Source organism: Filicampus tigris, chromosome 8, assembly GCF_054856515.1.
Source record: "Filicampus tigris isolate MCC_2025a chromosome 8, RoL_Ftig_1.0, whole genome shotgun sequence".
NCBI classification, from domain to species: domain Eukaryota; kingdom Metazoa; phylum Chordata; class Actinopteri; order Syngnathiformes; family Syngnathidae; genus Filicampus; species Filicampus tigris.
The window spans coordinates 8,079,184-8,104,514 of NC_141224.1; the positions used below are offsets into that span (position 1 = coordinate 8,079,184).

Here is a 25,331-nt window from a genome sequence, read left to right on the forward strand (position 1 = left end):
TTACTGTATTTCCTCCCCTGAAAAGTGGTCCTTATGTATCAATGGTGTACCACAGTACACCCAATAATCGGCGACCCGTGTTTTGTTGGCATGAGCCATTTTAAGATGGATTACTACTTCATTTGAGAAATTTTAGAAAGGCAGAGTGCCACTGTCATGTTTGTCCACCTAGACTTGCCGTACAATTTCCTGACTTGAATTGATTCCAGTACCAGAGTCCGGCCTTTTCACTTTCGATATCAAGGGAGACGTCAGACTTGTTTTCTACCAATAATTGGAAACTTGTTTGGCAAGTATTGCAATCATACACTAGTATTAGTGGAAAAACGAGCGATACATATTTTGTTAGAGCGAACGAAGTTATTTCGCGGAGTTGTAGAGACATAGCTGGTTGCAACCATTGTAATTTGTTCAAATGGATTTGCCGTACAGCTTTTGCATTCCCAGTTCTGGAGTCCATAACGCAAATATTGATTGTACAAGGGATGCGTCAAATTATATTTTCCTCATTAAGGACATTTTGTTAATTCTAAAACTAGAAGGACTGGAAAGTTTTCAAGACGAGAAGATTTAACACGGTTTACTGTTTTCGCGAAAGTAGAGCGAGGCAGCTTGCCACCATAGTACGTCCAAGTGGACTCGTCGTACAACTTCCGCTTTGTTTTAAATCCTACTCGTTCTGATACACAACAGTGACCGTAAATGAGGCCGGAACACCAGGACGCAGTCCTGCGGGCATGCGGCGCTGCCTCGCTGCGTGTCGGCGCAAAGATCCAGACGCTGTGGAGCGGCTACGGCGAAATCGTCCGCCTGCACCTGGAGGGCTGCGAACGGCCATCGGTGGTCGTCAAGCACGTCAAATTCCCTCCTAGGGAGGCCGAACACGCCGCCGCCGACCCCGCCGCCCATCGCTCCCACATGAGGAAGGTGAGGTCCTACGAAGTGGAAACCCACTGGTATCAGAACTACGCCACCAATTCCAAGTGTAGGATACCCGCTTGTCTCACCGCTTGTTCCCATGGAGACGAGATGCTCATCGTGCTCGAAGACCTGGATTTGGCTGGTTATGACCAAAGAAGGTACTATTTTATTAAATTTTTTTTTTAACATTTTATGCATTTTTTTTTTTTGCAGTGTAAGTGATAGGATATGGACGGAGCCCTCCCACAAATGGCCACAACTAAAGTCTTTGGTTATTTCTCAAAATGAGTCCATGAACATGCCCTTAAATTTTGCAAATTGGTTTGTCAAAATTTGACCAAGTTACAGAAATAATTGCCCTCACGTCACGGTCAGAGTTTCGCCGCCAATGATTTTGCACCTATGCTGGGTTAAGAGCTGACCTTTTGAAGCGTTGGCTGGAGTGAAGTGTGTGGATAAATTAACCAGCTAGTCCACTATCTGGTGAGGTGCTACAGTCTTCTTTAATTTCCCAATAAAAACATATCACCAAAAAATTGTGTGCGTGAAAATCACCTGATATTGGTGTTCTAGGGTTAAAATGGGTTCAACTAACAAGGATATTTTTGAGGAAAGAAGTAGAAAATTCAGTCAGTAGACTGCATTTCAATCACGTGCAATCGAAAGTTAAGTTCTTCCCCCCCAGTTTTGTTTTGCAGAATGTACAGTGACAGAAAAAAAAGTACAACATACTAAACAATTGTAGATTTTGCATTAGTGACCTGGTAGAATTTCATTATTGAAAATTCCCAGCCCACAAATGTCCAGTATTGTATAAAAGAAATATATTGAAAACAATTTGAGATTTTGCACCACATGCAGTATTTTGCTGTACAAGCCCTTTTTGTTGTCCTCACAGGACCAACGTGAAAGATAATGAGATGAGGGCATGCCTCAGATGGCTGGCCCACTTCCATGCTCACTTCCTGGGCGTAGCCCCGCAGGGCCTGTGGTCAGTGGGCACCTATTGGCACCTGGAGACACGCCCGGATGAGCTGGAGGCCATGGATGACGCCAGGCTGAAGGCGGCAGCCGGCGCCGTAGACGAGGCGCTGAACGGCTGCCGCTTCCTTACCATCGTGCATGGTGATGCCAAGTTGGCCAACTTCTGCTTCTCCCCCAATAGACAGGATGTGGCGGCCGTGGACTTTCAGTATGTGGGCGGCGGATGTGGGATGAAAGACGTGGCATACTTCCTGGGCAGCTGCCTTGAAGAAAGGGAGTGTGACAAGAAGGTGCCTGGCCTGCTGGACCACTACTTTTCTGAGTTAAAGTGTGCGGTGAGCGCCCAGGTGGACTTTGTGGCGCTGGAGGAAGAGTGGAGGGAGATGTTCGCCTTCGCGTGGACCGATTTCCGCCGCTTCCTGCTGGGGTGGATGCCAGGACATTGGAAGATTGACCGCTACAACAAGAAGCTGGCTGATGACGTTCTGCTCAAGCTCAAACTTTGAATGTGACAAAAGCATTAGTTTGAACCATTATAGATACATACATAGATACAGAACCATTATAGAACCAAGATACAGTAATCACAAAAAGTTTGGATTATTGAGCTTTCATGCCCAGAATCACAAAAAAAACAAGAATTTAGAGATTCATTTTCTTTGAATCCAGTGTGAATGATGCAAAATAAAAATCATGTGAATGTATTGCTGAATTTTTATTTTAAAAAAAAAACAATCGGATCCATTTTGCACCTACCATTTAAGTACATTTCCCCCCAAATAAGGCTTTAATTTTCCTTAAATCAACTTTATATTAATTTGCATTTAACTACAGCAGATTTTTCTTTACATACAAGTATGTGTAAGTAGTCGCAATTTTCTTCAACTTATTCAGAGACTTTATGAAAGTCATGTGAATGATGAAATTTGTTATTGTGGATGGCTGAAATTTGTATTAAAATAAAAAGTCTGACCAGGTTTGCACCCAACTTTTGCAACTATTTTCCTTAAAAATGTCAATCCTTTAGTTCGCCTTTCAGTGGTCATAAAATGTGACAAGTTGACAACCATAATATTAAATAGCCCGTAACTAATTTATACAAGTCATTTTTGTGCAGTTACATCTAAGCATGTTCAATTTGCCATTTTGATTAAAAAATCTCAGAAATTGATTAGTAAAACAATTTCGACAATGTATGGCTGAAAATTGTATTTGGAGAAAAAAAGCCTGACCTGAATTTTATTATGTAATGATACGCTTATACGATACTATTTAGGCTTCATAAAAATCGTTAAAATCATGCACCTCTGTCATATTTTGCACAAATGTCGCGCCTATGTGACGTTAAGGACGCGTGTTTGTGACGTCAGAGTTACTTCCGTAATGACGTCATCGACAACAAGAAAGGCCGACCCGGCCGAGTAAATCGAAAGTAGAAGACGGCGACATTTCTCTCTCGAGGCATTTATACAGGTACACACAAAGAGGCCGTCACCACGTTGAAGTCGCTTTTGTTTTTTTTACTCGCGCTGTCAAAGCTGAGAGTCGGGGCAGAAGCCGAGCGAGTTTGCTAGCCACCGAGCTAACGCGAGCTAGCAGCGATACGCCGAGCTAACGCTGGTAAACATGGCTAAATGCGACGTCAAAAATCCGCGTCCTCATACGTCACGTAGGCATAGTAAATTCAAATCCATCCAGCGTCCTGTGAATGCATATGAAGGTTTTCAACTCTTCCTCTTCTCACTTGATATCCTCAAAAACAGAATAAAGCAGCGCCACAACGGATGATGTAGAAGGATAAGCATCCTCTAATGATGCTTTGAAGGGAGCGTCCTCATCTTGTGGTCGCCGAATCCCCCTTGACCTCTGCTGGCACTACGACGATGAGCCATGGGGCCATGGAGTCAGGGGGAGCAGACACCCCAGTCACCCTGGTCATCAAGGCCCCCGACCAGAAGCATGAGGACTGCACCATCAACTGCTTCCTGAGCTGGACGGTGGAGATGCTCAAGAGTCACATCGCCACCGTGTACCCCAGTAAGCCTGTGAGTCACGCTCGGACGTCTCTGTCATGGCTCCATGAAACGAATGTTCGATATAGGACTTTTCACCATTTCATCATGTGCAATTGATACACTCGAAAAACATGTGGAACAAAAAAAAACTACTATGCTCTTTCATGTGCCCTAAAAGCGTGTTCACGCCCAGGTGTTACACAAGTCAAGAGGCACTGACATTGAGTTTTGTTGCTCAGACTAATCGGGGAGAGCATCTGAAACAAAAACTCGATTTATCCTCAGATTTCATGGTATTAATTAAAACATTTAGGCAGGAATTCAAACCTCAACTTTTTGGGGCACTATATATCTGGCAACCCAATGCCAAACTACAATTTTTTTCACCTTTTCTGTTCAGGTCAGTGGTAGTCAACCATTTTTCAGCCATATAGAAGTATCCTGGCGTTAGCTGTTTACAAACATTCTAAAATGGTCAATTAGAAATTTCCTCAATGTGTACTGCAGCACTCCAGAGACCAGCGGCTGGTGTACTCGGGGAAGCTCCTGCAGGACCACCTCCAGCTGCGAGACGTGCTGCGACAGGTACACATTCACCACAGCAGGACCCCGGATGAGCATATTTGGTTATTTTAAAATCCAGAAACGGTGGCGTAATGTAGGCTGCTGGACCGGAAAGATGCAGGAAGTCAGCCAGCCAGGCTGTATATGGTCATTTGCAGTGGGCCTTCAAAAATTAATTGGTCCTAGAGATATTGTCTGATTTCTAACTAAGTCATTTTTAATCTCTTTATTTAATATGAAAAGCTGCACTTAACAGTATTGTTCTGGATAAATACCCACAATAATAACATTAACTCTCCACATAATCTACAAATAGAAAATATAAGCACAAAACACAATAGTACCTAAAATGTACTGTCTTTCTTTGTTGCTGTTGTTGTACTGTTGGGTATGTTGACTGTTAGCAAACTATCATAATGGCACATTACTGCCGCCAACTGATATTGTCCTGCCACTGCAATGAGCCTAATGTGAATTCTTGGTGGCCAGAAATTGTGAAGTTCTTTATTGCCATCTAGCGGTAGGGGTCAGAAGTGCCCCTGAATGTCAAAATGTTTACTTTCGTCTCAAGACAAAAAAAAAACCATCCATGCGATGGCTTTTATCTTGATAACTTGTTGCCAAGGTACTCGAATCTCAATGCACCACAGGGGAGTGTTCAATACGTGTATGGTTTTGCTTTGCTGAGTGGCTATTAAAATACTCAATCTTATATACTGTATATCCTCTACCCTAATGCCTGAAATTCTAAGATCCTAAACCAAACCCATAGGTCGAACATTTTTGACAAATAATCTAATCTTGCAATATCAATTTGAGTTATTGATAAGAATATAAACATAATTCAGCCCTAACCTCCAAACTTTTTTGACACGTGTCCGTGCCAACCACTTTGACCAGCCGCATGACGAGTATCACATGTTGCATCTGGTGTGCAACTCTCCAACCCCCCCGGGCTCACCTGCTCCCCACAGCACCTCCACGCTCAACGCTGTTGTGAGTACAAAAACGCCGTCGTACCTCTGTGTTCTTTTCGCCTCCTTCGCGTGTCAGCTTCTGATTGGTCCTCTCATCTTGGCTAGAGTTCCGAAAATGCAAGGTCAGCATTTGGTGAAAGTCCCTCCATCTCAGGAGGTCCTAGCGGTCTCAGGCATCGAGGTGGCACCGTCAGCTTGAACCCTCGGAGCCCCGCTGGCGTCCCTCAATTGTAAGCAGAACACATCAACTCATATTTTATCCTCTGAGATGACAAATTTGCTACTTTTTCTTGATCATATTCATCATCAGGCCTCAAGGAGCTTGGTTGCCATTGCAAGGTAGCCAGATGTTGACGCCCATGCAGATGCTGTGGTGGCAACAGATGTACACGCGGCAATACTACATGCAATAGTGAGTATAATATTCCTCACTTGGGGATGTTACTTGTTGTGCACCCCTAACCCACAGGGTTCCATAAGGATCCTTCAAAAGTTTAAAAAGGCATAACATCCATGGTCTTTCTCTTTGCAGTCAAGCAGCGGTGGTGGCCTCCCAGCCTCCCAGCTTCCCCCCTGCCACCTCACAGCCAACGCCTCCTCAGCCCAACGAAGGCGCGCGGCCCCCTCTGGCGGCTGTCCCGGCTGCCGACCCCCTGCCAGAGAACCTGGCCCTGCCTCCCGCAGCCAACGCCAACATCCAGATGAACGTACAGGGCGGCGGCGGGCTTAACGAGGACGAGCTCAACCGCGACTGGCTGGACTGGCTGTACGCGCTGTTCCGTCTCGGCGTCCTGCTCAGCTTCGTCTACTTCCACTGCTCCTTCGGCCGCTTCACTGTGGTGTTGGGAGCCATGATGCTGGTCTACCTGTGAGTCACTGGGGGGGGGGGGGGGGAGGGGGCATGCTGGACTCCTTGACTGTGAGGCAGACGTGTTAACCACTAGTCACCGTGCTGCCCTATAGCAGCTGTACTGTTCACCCAGCGTAGCTGTCAATTCATAAATGGAGACTTGGCCTGGGGGCAGGGACTGGAATATGTACATATCCAGTCAGTCAGCATTGGACATTGAGAAGGGCTCGCTCACAGACACATTTTCAGACATGGGCAGATAAAAGATTTGATTAGTTCATCATTTTTTTTGTATACAAGACAGTAAGAAGTAGTTTTATATGATATCTCCCTTGCTATATGCTGCCCGAAGCAGAAGTTAGATGGTTCGTTTTCTTTTTAGGCACCAGGTGGGCTGGATTCCCATCAGGATGGCGGATCAGCAGCAGCAGCAGCAAGAGCCGCCCAACGTTCAGGATCCTCAACAAGCCCAAGCTTGGGAGGAAGCAGAGATGCAACGGGGCATACAGGAGCTGGTGTGTTTTTTGACATTTCACTTCAACAGAAACAGCTGAGCAATTCATCGATTTTATTTACACGATTACATTTTTTGTTGTTGCACTCGCCGTAGTTTAAATTGCATCTCCGATGATGTGAGATGCTCACACTAACAACATGGCTGCAAACAGAGCGGAGCTTGTTTACAAAAAGCGCAGTCAGTGTAGCCAATTTAGCTTTTTTGGTCGGTCTCTTCATCCACTTTTAGTGACTATTTTTCAGACTCGCAAATTTAGTTCCCGCCCACTGAAACAGACATGCGCAATAATACTTTTACATCGATTTGTTTATGACATGAAAGCAGCCTTGTGGAAGGTCCGCTCCTTACCATGGAGAATAATTCCATTTTAGTTTAAGTGGAAGCTCCCTCTACTGGTTGTAGAAGGACAGTACTGTTAGCATTATAAACGTGGTATTGTGCTGAGAATATATAAAGAAAGTTATTTATGCGTTTGTTTTACAACCTGTGCAACGTGTAAACAAACAGAAATGTGAAGGGTTACAAAGTAAAAACGAGCTCTTCGGTAAAAACGTCATGCGGTTGAAGATAAAAATCCTCAAAATTACAAATGAGCCAAAAAAAAAAAAACAAGCGAAAAGGGTCATCAAATCCAACGAGACCTGAAGTTGAAGAGATTGTGTGTGCGTCTTCAGGAGCGGGTGATGGATGACGGCACGGAGGAAGCCCAGCAAGAGGACCCCGACTTGCTCACCACGGCATGGTCCTTTGCCAGAACCTTCTTCACCTCACTTATTCCGGCGGGGTGGCCCCAAAGACCACCTGCCTTACCCGCTGTGCTCCGTCCTCGTTAGTCCTTTACAGTCCCCGACCAGCCTGTAACCTAGTTGACCCATGTACGAGTACATGTACGAGGCCTGACAAAACAACTATTTGCGAAATATAATATCAGTCAAGCTGTGAATGGATGCATTAAAATTATTTATTTAATTTATTTCACGTAATTCATGGCTATACTTATTCTTTTTGGGGGAATAAAAAGCTTTACGTGTGTTGATGTTTTCTCTTTATTCTTGTAAGTCCTCTGCTGTCCTGCAGGTGTCAGCATGAGCTCATGTTAAAGGCAGAGACCACAGGGCGGACCTCTCCGTACATAAATATTCATGAGGAGAGCAGAGCAGGGATTGGCCAGTGAGTATTGATCTTAATTTATGTTACACGTATTGCATAAAAAGAGCACTAGAATTCATGCAAACTTTGTGTATTCTAATTAGTCTAATTAGTTGTGTATTCTAATTGTTTTGCTGACGTTAGAAGATAGACGGGAAACAAAAACAAAACAAAAAAAACGGGCTAAGCACAGACGGAAGTGGATTTTCGTGTAATCATCACTAGTCTGGTAACGTCCGAACGAACTTCACAGTCCATCATTGACGAACACCTGTTTTGCTGACGAGAGACGGAAATGTGACCCGGACTGCATTGACTGTATATGAACAGCAGGTGGCACCAAAGAGAGAATCATGGGTTCCCCAGGCTGACTAAACAGTAATAAAGTTGCTTTGAATACCAAGACAGTTTTACTGAGAAGTTGTTGTGAGTTAGGTTTTACATTTCTATTTTTATTTTTGGAAAGAGTGGGGTTAGGAGGTTGTGAAACGGTATTTTGCCACCCAAACCCAACACTTTCAGAAGGTGGCAATAAGGCACCAAAAATTGTTTGCTAAAAGAGAGAAGAAGAAAAAAGAAAATCTACCAGGACTGCACCTTTGGCAACAATTAAACACATAAGTGTGTGTGTGTGTGTGTATATAACAGCAGCAAGAATGGTCAGCAATATTGCATGTGGCAAAATTCAACACAGTCCACGTCACTATAAATACTGATTTGAAAGAGCACAATAAGCAAGAATAGTCAGCAACATTGTATTTCGCTAACTATAGTCTATATTACATATAAGCAGTTAACACCAATAATTAACTCATAGCTGATAACTAAGCATACTTTTTATTATTTTTTTTATGTCAGATGTGAATGTGCACCAAAAGAAAGAATAGGCAGCAGCATTAAACAACATGACGCTATGCACTTCAAACGAGTTCTCTGAAAGGTCCTAATGCAATCGGCATGGATTTTTGTGTAGCGAGCTCAATTAATTATGCATGACATGGTCTTGACGGACGTTTTGATTTGGTTACGTCCCCTCCCCGCCGTGAGCCGTCGATCCAATCGGGTTAAGATCGTAAGCACCCCTCCCGTGCCCCTTGCCTCCCATCGCTCTTTATCTGAGCTGAGCTTTCTTATAAGGGTGTTTGGATGCTTGTAGGACGTTTCATCATCCTAATAAGTTGTTGTTATGCAGCCTGTTTCCCTCCTATCAAACCTTGTCTTTAGAGGACATACTCACTTCATTACACTGCTTGTGTGCGTGTGTTTGTGTGTGTGACAGTTTGCAGAGTTTGTATTAGGTCACACACACACACATTCTGTTTATTTTTTTATTTTTATTTTTTTTAAATATACAGTATATTTCATAAGTTGTAAAACATAAATTGACAAATAGTTTATTGTTGTGGTTGTAGTTTGCAATGTACATGAATAGCATATTCCAATGTGAATGACAAACTACACTAAGAACACTTATTTTGTGCACACGCATGTATTTTGTCCATGTTTAAAATGGCGTTTTTGTCATACATCTGGTTAGGATGATAGCATGGTAGTATGTGGCCCCCGAGTAGCATTGATGAAAAATTGTGGCCGCTTCCAGGATTTAAGGTGCTCATCCCTGGTATAGTATGTTGACACATTTGAAAGATACTCGAAAGAAAACGCATCACAGAATTGCCAATTTTTTTTTTGTTGTTAATCTTATACAACACATTATTTAAAAAGATCTTTATGACAGAAAAAATACCATGTATAAAAGTGTAAACAAAATCATCAATTCAGACTCGCGGCAAATTCAGTAGATGCGAACCGGTGTGCATGTTCGCGAAAATCAGTTTATAAATGTAAATATTTTTAAGCTTTTTATGCTAAACGCGTTATAGCAACGTTCCGTTTAAATTCCGCCTCCACTTCCTGTCTGGTTCACGTTTCATCACAAACATGTTGCTCGTCCTTGAGGCACTTTGGTGGCGTCTCGGCTTTGGAAAGCACTTTGTCGCTAAATGCCCACAGACACGCCATCCATCACCCGGTCTGCTCTTAACCTATTAGCATATTGTTAGCAAGATGGCCGCCGCCCGCCAGCGCTCCTGAACCGACCTGTTAGCTTATCCTGTAGCGACCGCCAAAAGCGTGAGTAGAGTAAAACGGGCAAAAATGCGAAATTGACAGAAAGGCACGGGCGGCAAAAGTAACCAAACTCTGTACTTTTATAGAAATAAATCAAGTATATTGTAGAAAAGGCAACACGAGAGACTGGAAATGTACAGCTTTCAACTTCTGCACTTAAAGTATAAAAGACTGAAATATCTTTCAGTATTAAAGTGAATAAGTACAAACTGTGGAATATACTTAGTATTATACATAGTATATTATACTAAGTACAAAAGTAAGAAAAAAAAGAGCAGACGGAAATTTACTTAATTACAAATAAGTGAAAAAGCACAGACTCTGAAATGTACTGTACTTGCCAATATTTTTCTGACGATAAGTTAGACTTGTTTTTCATAGTTTGGCTGGTCCTTCAACTTAAACTCAGGTGAGTCTGTAAAGTCACTGCTAATGCTTTTTCCCCGGATGTTCTTGTTCTTCTCAGCTCACTTAAACCAAGGATGCATTGATTGATGAGTAGTGAAGACTTGGCTGGGAAAATATCCCAAGATGCATTTTGTACTGCTATCAGAATGGCTGAGGAGAGGACTCACGTTTGTTCTCAGGAAGACGGTAACTGGTGAGTTCACAAGACTGTACTCTTGCCTATTTCATATTGAGAAACGGCCAATATCAAGAACGCAAAGTACGGTCTTCCTAACAATACACTTCCTCAAGACGCTAGTCTCTTTAGAAATTGGAACGAATGTGTACTTGTGAACATCCCCACCGACTTTGACGTACTTCCAGCACGAAATGCATCTTTGATACATTTTCCCAGCCAAGTATTCACAAGTATCCAGGGAATGGATCCTTGGTTTAAATCTATCGCCACGCAAAATGACACTTCTTAAAGGAGTTTGTGTAAAATATTTGTACAGGCAAGGTTTATTTTCATTTGTCTTTTTTTATTTTTATCTATTCATTTATTTTAACATTTAATATATTTGTCACATTTATTCATGCTTGTAATTTTTTACTGTCCATTATTTTCATAACTAATGGAAATGTTGCCACTTTTTACATCAACTTTTCATTGTTTTTTCAAAAATCTCTTTGCCATTTCTCTATAGATTTTAAATGTACTTTCTAATTTAATATGCACCTTTCTCAGACACCACATATTCTATTTGATTTTATTTTTTCAATCAATAGTTTTCAATGTTTTGTGTTGAATTTATACTCTTCGTTTTTTAAATTTAGTTTTGACATTCAATAGGAATGTGATGCTCTTCTATGTATTCGTCTGTGGTTAACTTATTTCTTCATGTATTTGTATTATCATGTTTCTATTTCATATGAGTAATAATATTTTTTTTTTCTGTGTTGAATTTGTTTTCATTTTCTTCCATTTCTGCTGATTTTATTTCAACTGTCCATAGAAACCTTCCCTTCAGTTTTTGAAATCACATTTTTCTATCCTGTGTAGATTTAATTTTTTCTTTATTTCCTCTGTTTAATTTCATTTTAATTTTCCTTTATTCCCTACGGAACCCACGGTGACTTAAAAAAATCGCCACCAGAGTGCGCTGTAGTATTACCGGTATATTTCCAGTGTCAACTTCATAATCTCACACAAAACAATATTACTGCTACTACATTACTACTATTAATACTACAAACGGTACTTTAGCGACGAGAATGGCAACAGTGTCATCTATATAACCACGATAACCCCAATAACTTTCACAATCACATTTTATACATGTATAAATAATAATAAATATATGTGTTTATCACATGTAATGTGCAAATGAAAAGAAAAAAAGTCTGCATTTGGGTGGTGGTATATATTTCTCAAGTTTGACAAATAACTTTTTTCAAGGTGATACATTAGACATGTTCAGACAACAAAATAAATATATTGCACTTAAAAAAACAAGTCAACAAAACCCAAGATTGTTTGGTGCTCGGATGTCAACAAATAAACAAGTGTGTCATTTGTACATTTTACATTCTTGGAAACCAAATAAATATGCAGCTGGCCTGGTAAAAGAAAAATGTTTTTTTTTTTTTTTCTTATGTACACATTCATACTCGCCATCATGAATGAAGGAATATGTCCTTGAAACCGGAGTTAAAAATATGATTTAAACATTTTTGATAAATGTTGAAAAAACTTTAAAAAAGGATTATTTTAAAGTCATAATTGTAAGGGTAAAGTCAACTAAGAATGAGGTGATAATATTTCCAGTATAATCCAACATTTGGACGTCAATTAATCTACAATGGATGGTAAAAATCTACAAGCCCCAGTTCAAATGCCGAATGCAGTTGAAAACGTTTGTTTAGGATATATATATATATATATATATATATTTATATATATATATATATATATATATATATATATATATATATATATATATATAATTTTTACTTTGTCACAAAGAGATCAAATATTTCAATACATTGGAAAAAGTTAGGCTTTTGAATAGGGATGTGTAGACTTTTTATATCCACTGCACTCAAAATCAAATAATAATGGTTAAATGACATAAGCATTGACGACAATTTCCAGGAAGACTGAACATTTTTTCTTATCCCTTTCAACTAAAAAAGGGAACAAAAACGCGGCCAGTTAGCTTATGCTAACAAGCCAGGAAGTTTACTTTGTTGTTTTTAACGTGAAAGTCAACAACACAAAGTGGAACAATTTTTTTTTTTTTCTTCTTTGAATGATTTAGTCCAGCATGCGTGCTAGCGTGTTTGTCTCTATAGTGAGCCAATGTAGCGCTTCCATCCATTTCTAATTTTGTACATACTACCAGTTGACTTTTGACTGTACGCGTGCTTAGAACCACATCGTCGTCTCGTTTCTGTGAAATGTTGCTGGCAGCCCTCCGAGTCCCAACGGGGATCCAAATCAATCAGGGTGAAGCTTTTCTTTTTCTTTTGTCTTTTTTCGTCTGCCTGAGAGGACACTTTTACGCGATTCCTGAATGCGCTTTTTGGATCATCGAGGATCCTTGGATTGGTCTCAGTCTTTAGTCTCAGAGTTGCAGTTTTTTGTTTACAAAGGACCACAAGGAAAAGAAAAAAATTATAGTACAAGAATAAAGTCTCAATTTTGAGAGAATTAAGTTGAGATAAAATGTGAACTTTTTTTTTTTAGAAAGAACTTTTAATTTTCAAGGAAAATTGTTTTCCTGACAAAAGTAATTGAAATAAGAAAAAAAAGTGGCAATATTTTGAGAAAATGGGTCTTATAGATTGTAGTCTTAATTTAAAAAAAGAAAAAAAAATCAAGGAAAATGTTGAAAAAAAACCCCATCATTTTATGGAAAAAACTTTTTACCCCAAAAAAGAATTTTTGGGGTAAAAAGTTTTTTTTTTTAGCAAAAGACTTGTGGGAAAAGTAATTTTTGAAAAATAAAAATGGTAATAATAGTACAATCATAAAAAAACAGTCATGCTTCTGAGAAATTAAAATTAAAAGATCACAATGAAATACGTCATATTAAGTCAAGTAAATTTTGAAATTCTCTCCACAAGTAATTCATCCACCTTTTTTAAGAAAAAAAAAATCTTAGTAAAATTACAACTTTTGTTGAAGTACTAAACCTTTTTTTTTTTTAATCATTAACTTTTCTCAAATTGTATTTTGCTAGTATCATTTTTCTTATTTTCTTGTCACTGTGGTCCTTTGTACAGTGTTACATCATGTCTGCGAACATTCAAGCTTGATTTAGCTTTTACCGTTGCCATAGCGGGACACATTTTTTGACAACATGGGTAACTCCGCTTTCTGGTCCATCAACGCCAGGATGATCCTTTTGTGGATTTTCTTACCCTCTCTTCGTCCTTTTGTTATAGTTTCCTTGGCGGGTGAGCTATTTACACAAGATGAGAGTGAGGTGGTCCAAGGTTTGGGGAGAAGACGGGGTGGAGTCATACAAAGGGCGTCATGACGGCAGAGGAGTGGCGCAGGCCCTGGATGGCGGCGTAGGGCCCTTGCTGGAAGTAGTGGTGGTAACGTGGCATGTGGAAGGACGGAAAGGAGGGACCGCCGGCCTGCAGGGCGCCGGGGGTCAGGGGCACGCCCAGACGGCCGTAGGGGGGCAGTGAGCCCTGGATAGGGTGTGGCAGGGAGGCGGCTGCGCCGGCCCCCATGGCCGACAGCGACGGTGGCGGCTGAAAGCCCGAGAAGCCCGCCGACGTGCCGCCGCTCACCCAGGAGCTCAGCGACAGGTTGTCCGAGGCCGTGAACGCTGAGCCTGTGCGCATCCAAACGACATAGTTCAGTTTAGTGCTGTGCATGAATGGCTGATAATTTGTCCATTCGTATGAGTGGGCGTGGCAAATTAAAAATCGAATCATAATTTGAGGACTCGGATCAGAATATAAATATATATTTGTGTGAAATGTTATTGCCCTGCAATGAAGAATATTGCTTTCACATTTGTATGTGCTTGCAATGAAGAAATTGCTTCTGCTTTCCATGCAAAGGGAAAGTGTGAAAGAGGGCCTTGCCTGATTTTGTATCTATCTTACACAGCTGAGTTAATGCCTCTGATACGTTCCAGGAAAATGTGCAATGTAATGCTTTTAACGCCTTTTCTACACATGTACACAGTAATCTTTCACTCACGTACACACACATAGAAAAACGAGTTCACGTGTTTCCAGCGGCTCGCATGAAACCCTTAGGTAGGAAACACCCATGTAACCAGGGAATCCGAAATCCAATAATAAGAGAGGGGACGAAGGGGTAGTTTAGAACTTAGAGAGAAGTATTGCCGTGTGGACTGTGCATAGCAGAAATTGTGCTTTCTCTTCGTTCTCCTTACAAGCTGGTAACAAAGAATTCAGCGTCTTTCCTCTCTTTAGGTGTTTTGTTATGAAATGTCCCATTGATGAGCCTGACACGCATCTTAAGAGCGAGCGTGTCATGTGAAATCATACCTGATGTTCTTTTGACAATGCTCTGAATCTTTTCATGACACCCTGCAAATCTTCTCCGTTTTTTTTAAGGCCAACACAAATGCGTGTGTTGATCCTCTGGTCTTCATAGCAGCTAGCTATGAAGTAGCATGCATGCTAACCCACCCAGCATTCAGGATGTTTGCCGCGAGGTCTATTTAACACTACTTTACAACACCAAAGGGTGCAATAACCGAACTGTGAGATTCTACTTAAGGTAAGGTATTTAAAATTGAAAAAGAACAACTAAAACAATGTGTCAGCAATGCATCTGGTGATTATATAATAATAAGCTTACAAATAATTGAATGTTGGGCTTTGTAAAACTCTTTGGGCACCATATAGAATAAATATAAGTCTTCCCCATGTACTATTTAGGGCAAATTATATTTAAATACATCATATTAAGTTACGAATTCAATCAGAATTGGTCGGCGGAAGTGCTAACGGAAGCATGTTTAAAATGATAGATGCACCAACCGATAGTCGATTACTATTTGGTCTGCCCGGACAAAATGACGGATGAACGGACAGCGGAAGGCGATAAAGGGACCGCACATTTTTTGTAAAATACCCAGCTCTGAGAATAAGCTTGGGTAATGAGCCACATGCTGCGTCACCAGACATTAGCAGCCTCCTGTGGTAAATCCCCAAAAGATATCAAACAACAATAATAATATTAATAATAATGTGGTTTGTCACCTCTGGCGTGTGGCGGGTGTCCGTCGTCTGGCATGTGGTCGTCGTCTCCAGCGTATGTTCTGATGGGCGAGCGGGCGTATGAGTGCTTGTGGATCAGATTCTCAACACTTTCCCTGCAGCAGAAGTCCAAGAGCAACAACCCAAAATAAATCTCCTTGTTTTATATATTTATATATATATATATATATATATATGCACGTCAAATTGAATTGGATCTCTACACATACACGGCCATTCCTTTTAGTATATAATTTACTTTCAAGTAAACATGTTATGGCATTTATGTTGTTTTTATTGACTTTTGTTACTTCCTTGTTGTGACATCATCCATGTTATGATCAAATCTGACATTGTTTTGTTTGTAACAATTTTTTCAGGCCTTGTCTGTGTGTGTGTGTGTGTGTGTGTGTGTGTGTGTGTGTGTGTGTGTGTGTGTGTGAGTGCGGGTGTGTGTGTGTGTGTGGCGGGGGGCTCCCCTCTACACCCTCAAGTGCATTAGCTCATTTGAGTCTTGTCAAGATGCACTTGTCAACCCCAGTGACACAAATTACGTGTGTGTTTGTGTTCAGCGTATGTGGCGGTCTGCATGATGCCATCCATGCGTCCACATTATCCCCTCCCCCCTCCCTCCAATCAGGTTAGTAAAGTGCAATATGTGTCAGCAGACCAGTACAAATGTGTGTGTTTTTATCAGGCCAACCCTATGGCAAAATCCCATAATGCACTGTGAGTCTGTGGGAGGGGGGGGGGGGGGGATTGCTGGCTTCAATCACTCAGAGTCTCTGTCCAATTGGATTAAAGTGTGTTTGAGTGCAGCCGCATGGCGACTGTTGGCTAATCACATTTTCCTTCTGCAGCTCCCCAAAGATCAATTGATCAGCTCCAATTCACAGCCCTCAAATACACTCTGACACCACCTCAAAGGGTGTTCAGATGTAACAGTGGTTACAGAAAAAGTCTACACCCCCCCCCCTGTCAAAATGCCAGGTTGTGACCAAAATGTGGCCAAGATACATTATTCCAAATCTTTCCCCACCATTAATTTGACCTGTAACCTGTCTTGCACAAAAAAGAGGGGACATATAATTAGGGATAGGGCTTGTTCTGAATTACCCAATGGGAGTCAACGCAGACCTGGCACCATTTAGGTGCCTCTGATTAACCCCAAATAAAGTTCAGACTTTCTAGGAGGCTTTCTGCACCGTTCTGATTGACATCTTTGAACAATAAGATCCGTCTGATCCTGTGGTATCTCTCTACCCACGATGGCTTGTGCTACAAGGTGTGACTAAATAAATGTCAGCAGAATACAAGCATACACACACGCGGACACACACAAAATGGCGTTCCCAGAATTCCCTGTACCTCTCCATGTCTGTCAACCGCGACGAATCCCGAAATCCTTTGGCGAAGGGGTTACTGTCAATCTTCAGCTTGGTGATCTGACACACACACACACACGTTAACTTCTTATACTTCTCAAGACAGCGCCAGGTGAAAATCACCCTTTCCATTAGAAAACCTTGCACTTCACACAGAGACCCTGCAAAATAGCAGCAGATGTTTGATTTATTTTTCATACAACAGGGTAAGAGGCGTGAGCATCTGGTGTTACATACTGCGCCCCCTGTCTTCAAAATGCGGAATACCCTTACACATGGCTTTAAAACTCCCTCCAAAAATTGGCGGGTCGACCTTGAACAGAATGTTTTGATACTACCTCTGAAAATTCTTCGTCTCCACATTCCATGTCAGTACCTTTCACAGGTCAGGCCATGTGAAACGGGCGAGTGGTGGTGGCGACTCACCAGCTGGTTCTGGTACGCGGTGACTGCGGTGAAGACGGTTTCCACAAAGACAAACGTGCGGAATTCCTCCGACTTGAAGTTGAGCAGCGAGGCCGTGTGCTCCTTCTTCTTGATGATGTGAACCCGAGGCTGGTACTTGTGCATGGAGTTCAGGATGATCTGCAAAAGCACACACGCAGTTGAGCCACAGATAACTACAGTGGGCTAACTGCATTGTGGTCATTTTTAAGTGCGGAAATTATTTTTTTAAAAAAAGGATGGCTCCTCAAATTAATTATTTTCAAAAGAAAGGTGTAGTTCCAATTTTGACATATAGAGGGCAGTCCAACATATTGTAAAGCTGGTTTGAGAGATTGATAGAATACTCATAAAGTAAATCATACTTTATCTTGAGTGCCAGTGCATCTGCATGTTAGTTTTAGTGTATGTTCTTTATCATCTGCCATGATGTATGGACTTAGACCACTATTGCACATTTTTTTCCTTGTAAAAACACGTATCCAATGAGTCTTCATTGCCATATAAATCACCAAGATATGACTGCATCAGATTTTATTGCAGACGTAAAACTTTAAAAATATGAAAATTGGAGTTAGCCCACTCTTGTTCACAGTGACTCACTTTATGTTACAGACTTTTGTCCATTTGGTGCCTTAATTCATACAAATGTGTGCTCAGGTGTCATTTTTATTGATTTGCATATCAGGGGGTCTTTTAGAGTTAAAGTTGGATTAATTTTGCTAACATAAAAATCCTGTTTTAAACAGATATATTTTTAATGCAAAATTTTAATCCTTCAAATTTACATAAAAATATTTATCTGCACCTGCTACATTGATCATTATTTTCATTTTATTTTTCAATTCAATGTGTTATATATGTGATCCCCTTGATGGAAATGAACATAAAAAAATTGTTCTAATGAAACTTATTTTTTCTTTGAGACTGTACAATGCGAAAATATTGATTAAAAAAACAAACAGTTTCTTCCTCTTTCAGGACAATTTCAAAATTTTTATTCCAATTATTTGAAATTGTTTTAAACAGAGTACCTTTCTTTACCACCTGTACACCTGTTTTGTTTAAAAAAAAAAAGAAGTAATTTATTACATTTCCTATGACAAAGCTACCGTGCTTAACATGATATGTAAAGCAGAATACGAATAAACTAACTAAATAAATAAATGTATACAATGAACAAAAAAAAGCTGTTATCTGAATTTCAGAGGGAAATGATGACGATTAGCATTTTTAATTAGCTTTTAACTGCTTCAAAAGATAATATTTGTTTACCTTTAATGACTCAAAAATATATCAAATGTATTAAGAAATCTTTGTCAGAGCCATATTAATTTAAAAAAATGTAAGGTATTGTGGCAAATATGATCTCTAATTTTAAATCAGTATCGAATTAAATCTATTAACCCTGTAAAGTCGACATATATTGCCTGGTTATTGCATGTTTGTAACGACATACTGACACAATGCGTCATATGCAGTACATATGCAGTTCACTTTAAATATTTCACAGTTTGCATTATTAATACAAAATATTGAAACCAAAATACAAACTGACGTGTCCGTGCTGGTCGAGCTCGTTGTTGGTGAGTTTGACCTTCTCGAAAGAAACCATTTGCTTCATCAACTGTTCGCCACTGAACGGAGAGTCGGGATGGACGTACAACCTGTGAACGCAACACCACAACACAGGCGTTACATGCTCGCCGCTGATTGGCCAAGAGCCCTCAAACTTCAGGTGCCAAGTAGCCAATCAGCGCTCGGATTTGGCGAAGGAAATAATTCGAATTGTATGTTGCGTTTTGGGCATTTTCATTGGTCTTTCATGCTAGAATAAAGGTAGTAAAATATAAAAGTAACAAAAGTAAAATGTCTTATTCAATCTTGTTTTAAATTAAACGTTGGTTATTTGTGAAATTCTGTCCAGTCTTAAAAAATGAGGCCGACATTGGTAATTGGTATTCCATATTCACATTCATTCCACATTTCAGTTGTATTCAATTTATATGTGGGTAATTGGTATTGCATTAAAATAAAATAAAATAAATGAATTACTGCAACTACAATAAATGCACACAATCAACATCAGGTGCAGACCACAATGCAGATGTATCAAAAACATTTTCATCCCACTGACTGTGAAAGTTATATGTGTACGTCGTATTATTGCAATCATCCGTAGATTGCTATTATAAATATATTCTTAACAAATTTGAAATAAGGAGTCATGGAAAATTGTTGAAAATTTAAGTACAGTATTCAATTCACGGTATGAAGGGATTTGGTGGTAAATAAAATGCGTGTAATAATATTTAGAGGGAAGGAAAAAAAATCAAATTCCGGCACATTTTGTAATTCCACAATTTACCGAGAACATACTGTAAATACATTTTTTTAAAGCTATGTCACATTAGAGGGATCCGATGTTGTACTCTATAATATCATCACGGATGCAAGCCAGTCCAAAATAAAATAATTTATACAATAGTTCCACACGCGCAATTTATTAGTTAAGATGAATAAGCGACAGCTAAATTATGATTTGTTACGTCACGATTTGCGGCTCGGCCAGCACAAGTAGTTCCGCATACATAGCGTTAGCGGGTTCGCAATGACCAAAAGATCGAAATAAATTAAGCTTGTTTCATTTTCACTGAGAGCTTTGGACGATTAGACCATCTCACCTCGCGTCACGCTATTACGTCATTTGGTGAGTGCTCCACGACGAAAAGAAACGTCACTCAAAGTAGTGCGGAAATACAAAATAGAGCTAATTGACGCTATGAGGACTGTAGCATGTCGGCCGTGCTGGGCCGTCCCAGTCCGCCCCTGGTCTTATTAACCTCATTTGGCAACCATTAGCACTTTAAATCAAATGTTATTTTAAATAATATGTCCAACTTTGAAACGGTAAATTTTGAACAACACATAGTAATGTTAGCAGGTTAGCTAATCACATTTTAGGTTTAGAACGCCTATGAGGCGGAGTGATATGTACAGTTAGAATGCTCTGTGCAGTTGTTGTCCAATCAAATTGTTTGGGTGGATCTAACTGTTGTATAATGCCATTTAGAGCCTTTATGTGCAGAGTTTGAGTCAAGAGTTAGAAATAAAGATATTTAATACTTGATATTTCTATTTCCCTGACCTGGCAGGTAGAGGAGGGTCAGCCTTGCCGGCCACGAGCCACGAGGATCTGTGGTAAGCGTATCGGTAGCGCTTGTTATCCACCGGGACGATGTCCATCAACACGATGTACTTGCACTCCTGCTCCACACCCGAAAAAGACACCCGGATGGTCGGGAACATCCGCCTTGAACACACACACACACTTCATCATTATTATATTGTTAGCACATTAAAATGATCATTTTATTTTGAAGCGTCTTTCAGGACTCTCAAGGTCATAAAGTGAGGAAAAAAATAAATATGCAATACAAACATGCAGGATGGAGTATGCAATATATAGGCTACTTAAAATGGGGACTATTCAGTGTATTAGTTTAAAAAAAATATCATTATTACTATACATGTAAACACAGGCATTAAATATTCTTATAAAATCAAATGCAGTAAAAGTCGCTAACTTTTTATTTTGGGGGGTTCAGTACACTACTCAAGTCTCAAATGATGACGTTGAAAAATATTTTGAAAATAAAGAGTAATAGCACCAAAAGTTAACGCTGTTTATTTTAGTTACTCTGTTGTTTTATAAATGATTTAGTATAATAAAGCATTATTTTTTAATTGATGAAAAGGTGAAAATGTCAATATTTTTATTGATTTTGTTACGTCATAGGTCATTAAAGGGAAAGGGCATTAAATACACAACACATTCAGTGTTATTAAATATAATTAACCTAATGTGAGGAATCTAGAGGACAAATCTAAAAATATTGCACTGTATTATTAGTATTATGTTTTTATTATATTAAACTATTAAATTAAGTTACTTATTCACAATTTGAAAAAAATTATGCATACATTTAATATCGAAATATCCATGTACGGCAACTTACAAAAATCTGAACGCTGGGAAATATTTAAGACTATACCGGCCTGGTGCTCAAGTTGTATTATTCGTGTATTTTTAAATTCTATTTATTTTATTTTTTTGCAGCAATAGAATTGACTCATTTTCATGTGATTTAGACTCATGGAAAAAATAGACAAAATGTCCAATTGCAAATAAATTCCGTACCAATGTCATTCAGCTTAAGTCATTTGAAAAAATGTGTTAAAAATGTTTTGTTGGATTTCAAAACTTGAAAGAGCTGCAAATGAAACATTTTTAATGAAAGATTAGTAAATCCAAACATGAAATAATATATATTTATTAAGTATACACGGCCACTTTAGTTGGCGAATATTTGCTCACCTTCCCGACTTGGTGATGATCATCTCGGTTCCGAGCTCGTGAAACTTGTCCCAGAGTTCTTTGGTCTCGAGGCTGCACGAGATGCTGGCCATCTCTTCGCTGCACGGCAGTGCCGGGCTGGTGGGGATGAGGGGCTCCGTGCACGCCCCCGAGCCCGACAGCGGCGCGCTCCCGACCAGCTCTCCCGCCAGCGGCTGCAGGACGTCCAACGATGAGGACGAGGAGGAGGATGAAGAAGATGATGAAGAGGAAAGGTCCGAGATGGGAGGCTGGCTGCACGACGACTTCTCCACGAACTGTTCTGCGAAGGCAAACGAGGGATTTCAATTCATTAACAAACATTTGCAAAAGACAAATTCGCCACAACATATTCCAATTAAGTGAGAGGGAGATTTATATATTTTTTTCCTTCTCGGGGGCTAAAATTGTAATAAAGAAAATAAAAGGTCAAATGTTTTTATAGACCGTGTTGCTAGGTGATGGATGTTATATTGCGTCACTATTTTTTTATACATCTAATGACGGGAATAGGAGGGTCTTTTTAATTGATTTTTTATTTTATAAAAGATTTTTTGAAGGGTCCAATTTTCAATATATTTAAAACCCATGTTTTTTTTTTTTTTATTTAAAACAAGAATCAGATGTCGAAAAATCGGTCATATTAACTTATTTATGCCTGTATCAAAAATGATCACAGTTGTAATGCAGACACCATTTAGCACATCAATAACTCAACATGATACAAAATACGCTACAAATATAGCTACTGTACATACAAGTTGTCAATAACTTTATTCTCATTATTAACGAAATAGCATTACGTTGAATGCACTCCAACAATGAACTGAACAAAATAAGTCTAGCAATAAATGCATGAATTCAAGTTACCAACAAATATGATTTCCATTTCCTAACTCAATACAATACCTTGGTTAAAAAGAAATACAACACAACAACAGTTATATATACACACACTGTCAGTTGCAATTCAGTATATTCACTCCTAACAAACCTAAAATTAAAAAGAAAAATACAATAAACAGGACAACGATGGCGACTACAGGCTATCATTAAATGCAGTGTTCTCATGTGCAACTAATCGCACAAATAAAAACAAATACACTACAACGCATGAATACAAGAGGTCAATAAATGCATGCTTAATTACTAACTCGCTATGATAACACGATGCAAAAATAAGGATAGCCTACTTTTATGAATGTAAGTTTCCAATATTTTTATTGATATGTCTTCAATAAAACACAGGCTATACCTGCACGTGAAATCCTCTTTATAGATGAATATGTGATGCTGCCACAAAATATATGTTGTCATTAAACGTATTCTTATTTACTCATTGAGTATAGTACCTTAGAATACATAAATAACAAGAATACAAGTTGTCATCAAATACAGCTGTGACACTGAAAAAAATAATAGAAAAGCCCACTGCAGAATGATCCCTTTCTCTCCATTTTGCTATTTGTTTGTTTATATGCATAATAAAATTAACATTTTTGTTTTATTCTATAAACTACTCACAACATAATACGAATATTGTCAATGGGAGCATTTATTTACAGAACATAAAAAATTGTCAAAATACCAAAAACGGTTCTTTTTTTTTGGTCTCTTCATTTCCCCCCCACAGCAATAGAGTCCCATTTATTAACAGATTAGAAAACGTTGAATAAAAACAAATAAACAAATAAAGTACAAACAGATGTTGATGTTCCGTAAATTTAAATTATTGAAATGTATGCGCGTTGTTCTCTTTTTAAAAGTGTTTTATCACTGCTAATATAAACAATATCAATACTACCATTAAAATAACGACTTACTTTTGCATTCAGACGTGCACCTTGAACATGCCAAGGGAACAATTGTAAAAATGCCACTACTCTTTCCATTCATGAGAACTTAACAAGTCAAATTGACACAAAACCAAACGTAAAGGTAACGAGTGTAAATGTATTTTGTCTGCATTCAAAATATCAAGAACAAAAATAGGGGGGAAAAAAAAGACATTATTTCCCCCTCCATCCTTTGACTTCCTTCCACTCTGATTCATACCAACTTAAAAAGTCAAGTTGACCACAAACCAAACGTAAGAGTCTAACTGTTTGATTTCATCTTTTCCGGCAGCTGTACGTACCGAGTGGCTTGATGGTGCTGTCCCCGCCGTCCTTTTCCTTGCTCGGCTTGCCGCTGGACATGAGCGCGGCGATGGAGAAGGCGTTGGCCCGCGAGGACAACTGCGGCTTCGGGGAGCTGCTGTACTCCATGTCGCTCCGCGAACAAAAAAAAATCCGCACAAACACGACAATAAGACACAAATAAATCCCTCTGCCTGATGTGCTCTATAAAGGCCAATGTGGTCGCATGATGAAGAAGAAAAAGAAGAAGGAGAAGATGGAGGAGGAGGAGGAGGACATCCAGGACTTGCAGGTGACTTCCAGGCCGGTCCGGGGGTGCTTTACAGATTTTTGTGGAAAGCTTGGAGCCAACTTGAGCCTTTTTTTCTTTCTTCACTCCAATCATTTTGCAGAGGCACACACGTCACGCTGTCCCGCCACAGTAGCCAATCGGGGGAGGCCTTGTGGGAGGGGCCAAAGAAGACGTCATAGGCAAGCAAGGGGAAGTCATCTTCTTCTGTTTCTTCTTCTTGGGTATCAAAACACATTAGAATGTAGTAGAATGAAGCAGGAAAGCTTCCTGGCGTTGGAGGAGAAGAATGCAAAAAACAACCCCCAATCCAAGTGTTTGATTACTTAAAGGTGGGAGTCAAATCTAAAGTGTTCTTTACAATAATATGTAATATGCAGCCCCGCTAGTCTAGACACGGTTTTCTGATTAATATTGTGTTTGTGGAATATGAATTAAGCAACAAAATCCACCCGTTTTTAGCTATCTCCCTGGGCGGCCATTTTGTCACTTGCTAGCGACTGAAAATGACATCACAGTGCCTAAGGGTTCAGGTTGTGAACATCACATGACCAAACCCAGAAAACAGGTGAGCCTTGACAGCCATTACCTGAGCCCTTAGGCACTGTGATGTCATTTTCAGTCGACAGCAAGTGGCATATGTGCTCTTGCTGTTCGATGTCAACCGATGTCGATATACAAAAACGGTGTTTTGGTTTTACCACAACAAGACATCGCATGCGGCGTTCTGTCAAATGCACTCTGTAGCTTGTGTGTGCTAACTACAGCTAGATTCCGGAAATGACTGTCCCTATGTCAGAAATGAAATCAGGCATCAGCCACAATCTGCTTCCTTTTGTGATGCTCATTCATCACCACCATGCTGCCATGAAAGGGAGGTTTGCATCGCATTCAGTATTTTGTTGAAATACGCCCAGACTTTCGGACTC

At 39.8% G+C, this 25,331-nt stretch overlaps 3 protein-coding genes and 1 long non-coding RNA gene across 6 annotated transcripts; 3 read left to right on the top strand and 1 right to left on the bottom strand.

The window, feature by feature from the left end:
* Positions 1 to 162: 162 nt before the first annotated feature.
* pkdc (protein kinase-like domain containing) lies at positions 163 to 2,893 on the top strand. The gene is made up of 3 exons (XM_086038175.1): positions 163 to 289; positions 694 to 1,079; positions 1,820 to 2,893. Exons 2-3 carry the CDS (start codon positions 703 to 705, stop codon positions 2,409 to 2,411), a joined length of 969 nt encoding a protein of 322 aa, XP_085894301.1. The 5' UTR covers positions 163 to 289; positions 694 to 702; the 3' UTR covers positions 2,412 to 2,893.
* Positions 2,894 to 3,227: 334 nt separating this feature from the next.
* Positions 3,228 to 7,862, top strand: herpud2 (HERPUD family member 2). Its single transcript, XM_086038517.1, has 9 exons — positions 3,228 to 3,378; positions 3,669 to 3,950; positions 4,428 to 4,505; positions 5,385 to 5,480; positions 5,567 to 5,691; positions 5,772 to 5,873; positions 5,994 to 6,329; positions 6,694 to 6,826; positions 7,503 to 7,862. The coding sequence occupies exons 2-9, from the start codon at positions 3,789 to 3,791 to the stop codon at positions 7,659 to 7,661; spliced, it is 1,191 nt and encodes a 396-aa protein (XP_085894643.1). The 5' UTR covers positions 3,228 to 3,378; positions 3,669 to 3,788; the 3' UTR covers positions 7,662 to 7,862.
* Positions 7,863 to 9,424: 1,562 nt separating this feature from the next.
* LOC147143330 (uncharacterized) lies at positions 9,425 to 18,385 on the top strand. Of its 2 annotated transcripts, none has more exons than XR_015087883.1 (4): positions 9,425 to 9,585; positions 10,574 to 10,708; positions 16,323 to 16,390; positions 17,509 to 18,385. It is a non-coding gene; the product is annotated as an uncharacterized LOC147143330 (long non-coding RNA). The 2 variants fall into 2 exon arrangements; XR_015087882.1 differs by lacking the exon at positions 9,425 to 9,585 and adding an exon at positions 9,915 to 10,110.
* tbx20 (T-box transcription factor 20) lies at positions 13,486 to 24,433 on the bottom strand. 2 transcript variants are annotated; one of them, XM_086038516.1, is made up of 8 exons: positions 24,113 to 24,433; positions 21,958 to 22,258; positions 20,728 to 20,892; positions 19,138 to 19,246; positions 17,562 to 17,720; positions 17,119 to 17,195; positions 15,754 to 15,866; positions 13,486 to 14,345 (listed from the first exon to the last, which is right to left on the bottom strand). In XM_086038516.1, exons 1-8 carry the CDS (start codon positions 24,240 to 24,242, stop codon positions 14,020 to 14,022), a joined length of 1,380 nt encoding a protein of 459 aa, XP_085894642.1. In that variant the 5' UTR covers positions 24,243 to 24,433; the 3' UTR covers positions 13,486 to 14,019. The 2 variants fall into 2 exon arrangements, with proteins under 2 accessions (XP_085894642.1, XP_085894641.1); XM_086038515.1 differs by having other exon boundaries at positions 15,754 to 15,869.
* Positions 24,434 to 25,331: the final 898 nt, after the last annotated feature.